Consider the following 11,993-nt stretch of genomic DNA (forward strand, 5'->3'; position numbering starts at 1 on the left):
AGCCTTCATTAATCTCTCTTAGTTAATTTTGCCTGTAGAAATCTAGCTGTTCAGGTCAAGGCTGTGTTCAAGGCACAGCTGACTATTTTATGACTGTGTGTGTGTGTGTGTGTGTGTGTGTGTGTGTGTATTTAACAATAAAAGGTACTCTTGTACATCACGGGTTTACTGTAAAGACAGATTAGTTTGGCACATGGAGCACCATGGAGAAAAGCACACGTTCTGCGATCAGATTGATCAGATTGCCTGGGTTTGAATCCTGGCTCTGGCACTAACTAGTCTTATAAGCTGTGTGACCTTGGGTACATTTCTTAGCCTTCCTGTGCTATAGTTTACTTCTCTGTAGAACGAGATAGTAACTGTGCTTTTATGAAAAGATTGCTATGAAGGCTAAATGAAGTGATATAGAGAGAGTGTAGAAGAGTGTCTGGTACATAGTTAATATTTAATGAAAGCCTTTTTGTAGAATAAATTGTAATTCTAAGGGTGAATTTAGTGCTTCACTTCCTTGCTTGCTGACAGCTGCAGGCCTCCATGATCCAAGAAGATGCCACCGAGAACATTGAAGGTGACAACTCCAACCCTTCCTCGAGCTCTGGCCAGAGGGCTTCTGCAGGTGCCCATGGGGCTCAGGATGACCATGAAGAAGAGGTATGTGGGGCTCAGTAGTGGACAAAGACTTCCCAGTTTGTACAGATTCTAGATGTGGGATCTCATCAAGGGTCATTGTCAAATATTTAATAGCCAGTAGGGCGTGTCCACCAGCCCATCAGAAAGGACTTAGGCAGTGGAGCTGGGAGGGTCAGGAGGACTGTGCTGGTGGCAGCCCCATAGTTGCGGAGTCATGGGAAGTTAGGGAGGTCACCAGGGAGGGGGAGTGCCGATAGGATCAGAACAACAGCTACTCGGGGCACCTGGGTGTCTCAGTCAGTTAAATATCCAACTCTTGATTTCGGCCCCAGTCATGATCTCAGGGTCAGGAGATCTCTCCCTCTCCCTCTGCCCCATCTCTCACTCACTCTCTCTCTCTAAAATAAATAAACAAATCTTAAAAAAAAAAAAAGTAGAAAAGAACAACAGCTCATCACCAACCAATCTAGGAGTGTTTTAACGTTTTAACCTAGGCGTTGCCATTTCTGTGAGTATGAGGCAAGCATCAGCCTCCAGATCTATTAGCATAGAAGGCCCTCAATGTTAGTGAGACCTCCTTGACTCAGAACCATGCCCCTGGGACTCAGCTACATTTATTATGAGCTGTCCGATCAGTGCCCCTCAAACCATGAGAGCTGAGCCCAAATCTAGCCCTATTGTTGAAGTCAAAGGCGGGTTATTTATTCCCAGCCTGCCTCCCGGACATGAGCATGCCCAGCCGCCATCCCCTCTTTGTTCCCCTGTCCCCACCCTGGCTCTGTTGGGACTTCGCTGACCTATCTTTGTAACATTATCTGCCTCTCCTGTGAATTCAGGAATTGTTTTGTTCCCTCCTCCCTCCCTGCCCATTTCTGTCCAAGGGCAGCCACTCCCCCTCAGGAATGTGTCACATTTTCCAAGATGAAGCAGGTGGCTGTTTTTATACCATGGCTGAAGCACCCCGTAAGCCTCAACTGGCTGGGGGTTTTAACTGGAGTTCTGTTCTACTCCTGGAGTGGGGACAGGGTTCCCGTGAAGCCTGAGGGAGGCTAGGATCTCCCTTTGTGGTGTTAATGACTGAAAAAAAAAATTCATTTAAACGAATGGATGGTCAATTAGAATTAGTGAAAAATCTGAATCAAATGTTTCCTACAAGATTCCAGGTACAGAGTGTAACCCGTGTTAGTGGCTACTGATATTACTAAGTCTGTCAGACCTGCTGGCATGTTTTAGAATCCGGCCCACACATCGTCTGACTCATCCCGTCCCAGCCTGTCCACTACAGCCTCTCTCCTCCGTTCTCCTGCCCTCAGTCAGTGTTTTACCCAGTGTTCCCCTGCTGCTTCTGCAGCGCACGGGCTGCCTTTGGTTGGGTGACTTCAGGCGCCATTCGTAGGTTCCTTCCTCTGAGTACAATCGTGTGTGGGTCTCCCCTTGCAAAGCCAACACAGGCTTGATTACATTGTCCCCTCAAAGTCCTCTGTGACCTCTCTCCACACCAGGTGTTGGCCAAGTCCACCCAAAACTTCCGACACTAGCCACAGGTTTGGGGATCCCCAGAACCACCCTAACAAATTCAGGGTCCCACTTATTCCCTCAGGGCCAATAATTTGCCGAATGACTTACAGAATTCGGTAAAGTGCTCTCCTTACAATTAAAGTTTTATTATAACACAAGTATAGAAATCAGAAGCAGCCAGAGGAAAAGGCACATTGGCAGAATCTGACACCGGGAGGGTTCCAAATACCAGAATTCTGTGTCCTCAGGGAGGCATTCGTCTCCCAGCATCGACATGGGGCCATATGCGCACAGCATTGTCACTCCAGGAAGCTCACCTGAGCTCCAGTGTCCAAAGTTTTTTTGGTGTTCAATCCAAGGCGTACAGCTCAGTGGTTGTACTCCATCTCCAGCCCCACCCCCTCCCTGGAGATTGGGCTCCAAGTCTCAACCTTCCAACCACGGAAATGAACAGATGTGGTCCCAGGGGCTCACTATGAATAACAAAGACAGTTTATTCCTGCCAGAGAAGTTAGGAGTTTAGAGCTTGCCTCCCAGGAGCCGGGACAAAGCCAGCCCTCTCCTTGGGTGGGGTTAATGTTTCACTCCACATCCCTCCTCTACCTTGACTCTGTCTCTCCGCTCTCTCCCTCTCTGTTCATCGCTGCCCTTCACTTCCTCCCAGCTGTTTTCATTGCTGAATCAGAGACATTGGTTCCTGTCTTGTCTTCATAGCTCCTGACATGGTTGACCACAGCCCTCATTCCTTCCTGGGTATCTCTGTGGCCTTGACCATAGCCCTGCGACTCCTCCTGATCTTTGACCTTTTCTTTGCATCATCAGTTTCATTCTTTCTCACCACCAAATGGAGATGTGTTCCAAGGCCAGGAGCTCTTCTTTCTGTGCTCTTTCTCTTGTGTATCTTCCCAGTTCACTTACCTCCCACTGTCCCTCCTCCCACAGGTGAGGTCCTAGGTGTCCTTTTCCAGCCCAGACTTTCCTTCTGAGCCTGCTCTGCCTCTGCTACTGTGTGCTGAGAGATTCTGCTAGTACGGCCAGCTGTTGCCTAAAATGCAACACATCTGAATATATCAACCGGTCTCCTTCTCCAGTTTTCCATTTCTGTCAATGCCATTCTTCTAGCTCTGCAGACTCAAGGGTCTCAGAGCCCTGTATGATCCTGGCCCCTCCTGGGTGAAAGGCCCTTCTGTGTCCCCACCATACTGCTGATTCTTGATTATTGCACTTTTTGCGCACATTGTCCCCACTAGACGGTGAGCTGCTCGAGGGCTGGGATGGTGCCAGTCGAAACTGTTGTCCCCACAGCGTCAGCACACGTGAAGCCAAAACCGCGCTATTGCTGTCTGCTTGCTGTTTCTTCCTCCCCACTTCTGGATTAGTAAGCTAATCAACAAACAGGCTCTTTCGTTTATCGGCTTTGCCCTTGCTGGTCCATTTTGTCACCAGATTAATCTTCCCCCCAATACTTCTTTATCCCTCTCCCCCAAACCCCCTCTGGCCGCTTTCTACTCAGGTGATTTTATGGTTCCTCATGGACTCCAGGTCCTTTTCTCAACTCTGTTCTTTCCTGAAACTTCAACACCTGGTCTCTCCTTTCTGCTCCTCACGAAACAAGCTCCCACTTTCAGTCAAACTGGTTTCCCCCTGAAACTCCCCTTCCCGATGTCCCCAACTCCCCAACTTTTCCTCACCAGGAGTCGTTTCCTGACTTGTCTTCTGCTTCCGATGCCTCTCCCTCCTTCAGGGACAGCGCCCATCTCCCTCCTGCGACACCTTACTGACCGTTCTCTCTTCTTCTCTGAGCTTTTTCCAGCTGCGTCTGGGAAATGTTACTGCACACGTACTGTATCTCTTTGTGCTGCTACTTCTCTTCCTACGTGTATATTAATATTTGTTTTCCCCTAGTCCGCCTGGAAACGACTTACGGTGGCGCTCATGTTTTATTCATCTGCGGATCATTAGTGATACCTTCCATGGAGGAAATCCTTAATGAAATTCGAATAAAGAACTCTCTCTTTCAGTTCAATTTCGGAGACATCTTTGTGCATCAAGCCATCCACACGATCGAGTACTGCCTGGGCTGCATTTCAAACACGGCCTCTTACCTCCGGCTCTGGGCCCTCAGCCTGGCTCATGCACGTGAGTGAGCGGCCCTCAGCGTCGCAATCGGATCTCCCCTGGGAAACAGGATCGAAGTACTTGCTGGGAGAAGTGCCTTCTTGGATTATTTCTGGTGCTTCTTTTCTTAGGAAAAAAAAATGACTTTTTTTTCATAGGTCTGACTTTATATTATTAGAGTGGTTACCCTCTGTATCAGTTTCCTATTGCTGCTGTAGCAAATTGGCACAAACTTAGCGGTTTACAACAATACAGATTTACTGTCTTATAGTTCCGGAATCCTAGAACCAAGGTGTCTGCAGGGCTGGGTTCCTTCTAGAAGCTCTAGGGGACAATCCATTTCCTTGCCACCATTTCTTGTTGCTAGAGGCCACCTGCATTTCTTGGCTCTTGGGCTCATCCCTCTGACACCTGCTTCAGGCTTCATGTCTCCAGTTTCTCGGGCTCTGATTGCCCTGCCTTCCTTTACTAAGGATGCAGTGGCCATAAGGACCTGCACCAAGGTTGCTAAAGCTGCCATGCTCTCTGGGCTTCCATGTGTTTGCCCTGCAGCCCCCTTGCTTGAAATATTCTGTTTTAAGCAGGCTCCGTGGCCAGCGTGGAGCCCAGTGTGGGGCTTGAACTCTATGACCCTGAGATCCAGCCCTGAGTTGAGATCAAGAGTCAGACACTTAACAGACTAAGCCACACAGTCATCCCTATTCCTCTCTTTTTTTTTTTTTTTAAAGATTTTATTTATTTATTTAACAGAGATAGAGACAGCCAGCGAGAGAGGGAACACAGCAGGGGAGTGGGAGAGGAAGAAGCAGGCTCATAGTGGAGGAGCCTGATGTGGGGCTCGATCCCGTAACGCCGGGATCACGCCCTGAGCCGAAGACAGACGCTTAACCGCTGTGCCACCCAGGCGCCCCCCTATTCCTCTCTTCTTTAACTTTCTCCTCACCTGGTATCTAAATCCTTCTTCAGAACTCACTCAGATGGTGCCTCCCCTGGGAATCTTCCTCCCTGGTCCCCAAGTCTGGAAGGTGCTTCCCTGGGTTCTCAGGGTGCCCCATCCTAGCATGGATTGCAATTCTGTCATGATTAACCTGTCCCCCTACTAGACTATGAGCTCCTGGAAGGCAAGGTCCCTTTCTTCTTTCCCTGTGTTCCCAGCACCGAGCACAACGTGGAACTGAGAAACTAGGCCAAAGTGTGTGGTTGATGGGTAGAGACCAAAGCAATGAAAGTGAGCCTGTTTATTGATTTATAGCAGAAATTGAAGTGCTCACCATTAGTCTTCACTGCTCAGGCTGGGTTCATTTCCTTGCATCAACTTCCACACATACACACGTACACGCTTCTGCATGCATACAGGTGCTTGGATGCATATATCTGGCCTGTAAGTCTCTGCACACACATACCCATGAGCACTTGCATGTGTTTACCTGTGCCCTGACATGCACTCACATGAAGTGGTTATCCAGGGACCCAAAGTGGATCTCTGAGGTTGTGTGGTCAGTGGTGTTGATGTCAGTCTTTAGCTCTGATCTCAGATGCGGTTTGGAGGGCTCAGGTCACAACTAGATAGGACAAGAGGGTCTCCTCTGGCCAGCCCATGCCCACTGAGGATGTAATTTGACTCCAAAAAATCCATATGGTTCATAGCTGCCTGGCATGGTCCACCCATTGGGTCTTTCTGGAATTTTCTGAGACGTATAGTTCCCACGGATACCTTCTACTTCGTGCTAACAAACTTGATTGAAAAGGTAGTTTGGTAGAGTGACAACAAATACTGATTCTGTTCTAGTTTCTGTTCTAGCACTTTTTTTTTTTTTTTTTTAGATTTTATTTATTTATTTGACAGAGATAGAGACAGCCAGCAAGAGAGGGAACACAAGCAGGGGGAGTGGGAGAGGAAGAAGCAGGCTCCCAGCGGAGGAGCCTGATGTGGGGCTCGATCCCATAATGCCGGGATCACGCCCTGAGCCGAAGGCAGACGCTTAACCGCTGTGCCACCCAGGCGCCCCTCTGTTCTAGCACTTTTAGCTCAGTAGCTCAGGCAGCAGCTTAACCTGTGTGTGCCTTGGCTTTCCTGTGTGGTTCTCGTAGTTGGCCTGCTGTATTAGTCAGGCTGCGCTAGAATGTGCTGCAGTAACAACCACCCCCAGATCTCAGCAGCTTAAAACCGGAAATTCACTACTCTAGCACATCTGTGTTCATCAGTGCCATGCTGAGACCTAAGTTGAGGGAGGCTGGATTTGGACACATGCTTTAAAAATCACCAAGATGGGGTTATAAGGACGAGGTGAGAGTGAAACATTAGAAATTAAGCACCTGCCCTCCCACAGGTGTGGAGGGAGGTTCCCATGAGCTACTGTGAATGAGAAGGCTTCAGCAAAAGGCCCGGTGGAAACAGATGGTGTGACTGTTGGACCCTGCTTGTTGGGATGCAGAGCAGAGGAAAGCAGCTCTCAGGGAAACTGAGGTTTTGCCATATCTAAGGGTCACGGGGAAGAGAAGCCACATGAGTTCCACAGCACAGTTCAGTTCAAATTGCTTTCAGTTCTTATTTCAGTAATTTAGTAAATACAGAGGTGAAGAGTCCATCCCGACTCAGAGCACAGAGGAGTGGGTAGGAGTGTAAGTAGATGGAGGTGAAGCCGTTTCCACCATGAAGGACCCTGCGTTACTCTGGCTGAAAGCCACAGCTCAGGTTGGGAGTGGCACAGTACAGATACAGATACTCCTCCTTGTGCTCCCACGTGTCTGTCTTCTCGTCATGTCCTGGTGGCCACGTGCCAGTGACAGGCCTTGACCTCTCTGGGCATGCCACTGTGACCTTTTGGTTGGGTGACCTCATATCTCAACCCAACAATGTAATGATAGCTCTCTGTTGTCTCTTCTTATAAGGGCACTAATCCCATCATGAGGGCCCCACCCTTATGACCTGTCAAACCCTAATCACCTCCCAAAGACCCCATCTCCAAATGCCATCACTTAAGCGGGTAAGCCTTCAACATATGAATTTAAGGGGTGGGGAAGACACAAACATTCAGTCCATATCAAATCATATATGTAGTCTTTTGTGTTTCGCTTCTGTGGCATAGTGATGTTACTGGGATTTATTCATGTTGTTGCTGGTAGCTATAGTTTGCTCACTTTCATTGGTGAATAACAGGCCCCCACATGTTTGTCATCGTGACAGAAACCCCTCCATTGTGAGCAAAGCTGCTATAGACGATCTCCTACAGGTACCTTAGGACCCACGTGCCTGAGTTTTCCACCCGAGAGCCGAGTTTTGGGATTCTAGGGTGTGCAGACCCAGGGATAGAATTTGGAAAGATAAACCCTGTGGTTGAGAACGTTTCTCTTGCTCTTACAGAACTGTCTGAAGTGCTCTGGACCATGGTGATGAACATCGGCCTTCGCCTGCGTGGCTGGGGAGGACTCATTGGGGTCTTTATCATTTTCACCATATTTGCTGTGCTGACAGTAGCCATCCTTCTGATCATGGAGGGCCTCTCTGCATTCCTGCACGCCCTGCGACTGCACTGGTGAGCACGGCTGCGCTGTAGAGGCTCCGTGTGTGCTGGAGAGAGAGGACGGGCCACGGGACCCGCCAGCTGGCTTCAGTCACCTGCTGGTGTAATATTACACGATGATGTATGTGCATTTGTGTGTGTGCACCCACGTGTGTGCGTGCATGTGTATGTGTGTGCGTGCACATGTGTGTATGTGTATATGTCTGCATGCACGTGTGTGCATTGTGCACGTGTGCACGAATATGTGTGTGCATGCGTGTGTGTGAGTACACATGTGTGTGTGTGTGTGTAATGGCTGCCCTATAGTAAATGTTAGTTCCCACTTACTCGTTCTCTTTTAAATATTCGTGTGTTATATTACAACTGGCTTCAAGATAAGGGACACCTCCATCTACTGGTAAGTTGACAGATCTGACATAGGCTCACAGAGGCACGCTGAACGAACTGGGACTTTTGGTCCTTGTTGCTGAGTGCAGGAATTGCAGCAATAGCACAGGCTCCTGACCCCTACAAAGCGGAAACAGAAGGAGGGTACCCGGAAGGAGGAAGGTACTCACAGGAGGCCCTTGACATTCACAGATGTGTCCACAGACTCTCAGCTATCACTAGGTTTACAAATATGAAAACATTTGTTGAAGCTTCTGTTTTTCTTCCAAGTCCTATCTTAGCCAAGAATCTTGAGTGTGTGTGCATACCCTTACATCCCACAAACTGTCTTCAGCTTTCCATCTCCCTCTGTGCCCACTGTTCATGAGCAAAAGTGTTGACACTCCACGTACTGAGTGGAGAGAATCACAGCATCCCCCCACCCCAGCTTGTAACATCGCTCTCCCCTGGTCGTTGAGGAAATGAACTCTGTAACATCGTCAAGCATAAAGAATCCTACATGGCGTCTGTGATGGAAGTGTAAGAACATTAAGTTAAGGTTCTGGGTGTTTTGCAATAACATAAGCCCCGCGATTAAGATCAGGATGGAGAAGACAAACCACATGTAACCGCGGGAAGCATTTCTCGTTGCTGGCTTGTGAGACAAGGCTGCCCGGTGAGGGCTCCTGGGCTTCTGGGAGCTGTGGGGAGGGTTGCTCTGCTGTGCTCTCAGAGGGGCTAGCAGACGCCTGGAGGAAGTCTACTGGGAGAGGAAGGGAAAGGTGTAAGGGAGAGGCAAGAGAAGGGCTTTAAAAAGCCTCAGAGGATCCCTGTGGCGGCCACCAGCCTGAGTGCCTTCCTGCCCCCAGCTTGGTTTTGATTTTACAAATGTTTTGCTTCTTCCCTTCTGCCACCAGCCTCTAGCTTGTGTGTTTAATCTCGCTCTTTCTTGTCCCACCCCTCCCCCCAGGGTGGAGTTCCAGAACAAGTTCTACGTGGGGGCTGGTTACAAGTTTTCCCCTTTCTCCTTTAAATGCATCCTGGATGGGCCAGCCGAGGAGTAGCTATGGGTCCCGAGGCCTCCGGCTTCAGTCTCCGTGCCAGCGAGAGGTCAGCGTGTCTTCAGCATCAGCCTGGGCGAGCCCGTCAATGGCCTGATTGTTCTTGGCTCGCTGGAGGCGGGAAGCCATGTATATTTTACTTATAAGCCTTGGGATTTGATACAGCCTAACCATGTTACAGAGGAGCCGACCTCATGCTGGGCCATAATTGTCAAACACTAAAATGGGGAGGGCTACACGGATGTTTTCTTGCAATTTTGTAAGTATGATATTTAAGAAAATAAACTTCTGGGCCATTCCCTTCGTCTTTAAGATGTCTTTGTACAAAATTGTTCCATAAAATTTAGTTTTGATAATTACAGGCCAAAGCTAAACAATAGAGGTACGCACACTAATTCCAGAGGATTATGTTTCGTTTATTCTTTCATTTCCTGGTTCCTCAGACACCTTTTCTCTTTGCCTGGGGCTAAGCTTTGTAAGATTAGGAACTTTCTCACGAATCTTCACTGCAGGTGGGAAAGAAAGGGTAATGTTCTCTCTGTGGACAGGAGGGCGGGCTGGTGTGGCTCTCTGCACTGTTAAATCCTGTGGAATGAAGTGTGACAACATGACATCATCAGGGCTGCTGGATATACATTATGTTGCAGGAGCTGGAGAAAGAGATTTGAAGGCTTGAGAAAGTTCTAGAAAACAGCTTGCCAGAAAGGAGAACGCCAGACAGTCTTACCCTCTGGGTCTGTTGGCCCTGAAGTCATTTCTAAGGCTCCTGGATTGGCAAACTGCTAAGAGCTGGGTGTAGAGTAATATATGTGTCGTCAACTACTTACTCTGGGTGACCATTACCCAGGTTAATTATAGTCTTCATGGTAACTGTACCAGTAGAATTAAGCATTGTTAACATTGGTACAACACTTTACAGTTTGCAAGGCACCTAAAAAATTATTAATTTTTTTTTTAAGTAAACCCTGCCCTCAACGTGGGGATCAAACTCACAACCCCAAGATCCAGAGTCACATGCTCTTACGACTGGGTCAGCCAGGTGCCCCACAGGGCACTTTCTACATAGTATCTAGTTCTTAAGATTCCAGAAGATTTGACCAAATCCAAACTTACTTTTGGACCGATCTCTATTTTTTTCAGCTGCCTCCTGCCCCTCCATGGAGCGGGGTTGACTGGTGCTCATGGAAGTGTCATTGCTCATACCCAAGGAAGCTTCCGTGTCACCTTCTATGTCAACGTCGTGACTTGTCTAGCACAACTTAAGGCACAATGGGCTGCTCCACAAATATTCAGTGATTAAAGCAAGTTGAGCCTAAGAAGATATCTCAAGAGAGTTGATATCTTTGAGTTCCAGCTCTGACACTTTATCACGTGTGTCCTCAGGCAGGAGGTGGGGATGGTGATCTCCACCTCTCTGGGTTGTGGAAGGCGGGTGTCAAGCAGCAGGCATGGACCAGGTACTCAGCCAGTGACGTTGCCTAAAGGGAAGAACAGACGAAAGCAGCATGTCAAGGTTAGTTTTAAGTCTGTAGAAGCCAAGGTCACTGGGCAATTTCAAGGTTCTCAGCTCATCCTGCCTTTCTCAACAACTATCTAAAAATATGCTCTGCTTACATAGATCACCAGCCTTCTGCCCTTAAATTCTAAGCAGTGATGGCTGCGAGAAAAGGTTTGAAAGGGCAAAGCTTCCTTCTGCCCCTTGCCTAGAACCCCGATCTCCCAGAAATCTCTGTGGCCTTCCTGAGAATTGTCAGTTTTCTCCAAGTTTTGACAGCCTCCGTCAGTCTCAATGAGAAATGTAATTTCCCCTTTAAAAAGGGATCGGGTGAAGGGCTACAGGAAAGGGGGTGTGACCTGGATGTCACTCACATGCACAAGATGCAAGGTTGCTCTTTAAGGAATCCGGTTCGCAGAACTGAGCCAAAAGGGGAGGAGAAGACCTGGGGGCCGGGCTTCTTGAGCAGGTTGGTCCAGAAGCCCCTCCAGGGGCCACCAGTGGTCTAACTGCTTCGTGAACAAAAGAGCTGAAACTGGAAAGCTTTCCAAGGAATATACAGAGGTAAGAAAACTCTGGCAATGTGGATCTGGATTTACTTCTCCTGCTTTGGAGTGGGGTGCGGGGGTGGGGATAGGGATAGGGGTTTGACCATTCGAACTTGGTTGAAGGCACATGGAATATATGAAAAGTTCACTCTTCTTACTGATGATTTTGCAAAACAAATTGCATCATACACACACACAAGCATGTTCAGTTTTAAAAAGCTCTACCACGGCTCAATTATTTCCGGCTAAAATACTTAGTATAGCAAAATGCAATAGAATGAAAAGCCCATCAGTGCTTTACAATTTGTTTTAATGAAGCTTGAGTGCCATGGGAGCCTTTCGAGTTTCAGAGTAGACCCCCAATATGTCAGTTCTTACAGATTCTTTGAAGCTAGTTCATGGGTTACTTTCCTATTGTAGTTTTTAGGAAACTGATGGTGAGAGGTTGGAAACATTCTTCCCCATGTTACTCCTTTTTTTCTTGAGTTGGTCTGACTGATGATCCATCCACCATCCATCCATCCTCTTCGTGAGTTAGAAGGGATTTAGAATGGTTTAGGGAGACAACAGAAGATGCCAACTCAGCTTTTCCAGCACTCCTTTCCAGAGCTGAGATTACAAGCTCTATCTTCAATGTTCCTCATACCCGTCTCTGTGGAACATTTTGTCCTCTTTTTTGTTTATTTGTTTCTGCTTCTGTTTTGTTTTTTTTTAAAGATTTTTATTTATTTAT

At 47.9% G+C, this 11,993-nt stretch overlaps 1 protein-coding gene across 1 annotated transcript in view; it reads left to right on the forward strand.

Moving 5' to 3' along the window:
- ATP6V0A4 (ATPase H+ transporting V0 subunit a4) overlaps positions 1 to 9,461 on the forward strand; it is a 50,633-nt gene extending 41,172 nt beyond the window's left edge. Inside the window, exons 17-20 of the mRNA XM_008697374.2 lie at positions 523 to 651; positions 4,170 to 4,287; positions 7,631 to 7,802; positions 9,127 to 9,461. Coding sequence (XP_008695596.2) covers positions 523 to 651; positions 4,170 to 4,287; positions 7,631 to 7,802; positions 9,127 to 9,220 — 513 coding nt within the window. The 3' untranslated portion in view covers positions 9,221 to 9,461. The remainder of the gene's footprint in view (positions 1 to 522; positions 652 to 4,169; positions 4,288 to 7,630; positions 7,803 to 9,126) is intronic.
- Positions 9,462 to 11,993: the final 2,532 nt, after the last annotated feature.

Source organism: Ursus maritimus, unplaced genomic scaffold (assembly GCF_017311325.1).
Source record: "Ursus maritimus isolate PB19 unplaced genomic scaffold, ASM1731132v1 scaffold_3, whole genome shotgun sequence".
NCBI lineage: Eukaryota > Metazoa > Chordata > Mammalia > Carnivora > Ursidae > Ursus > Ursus maritimus.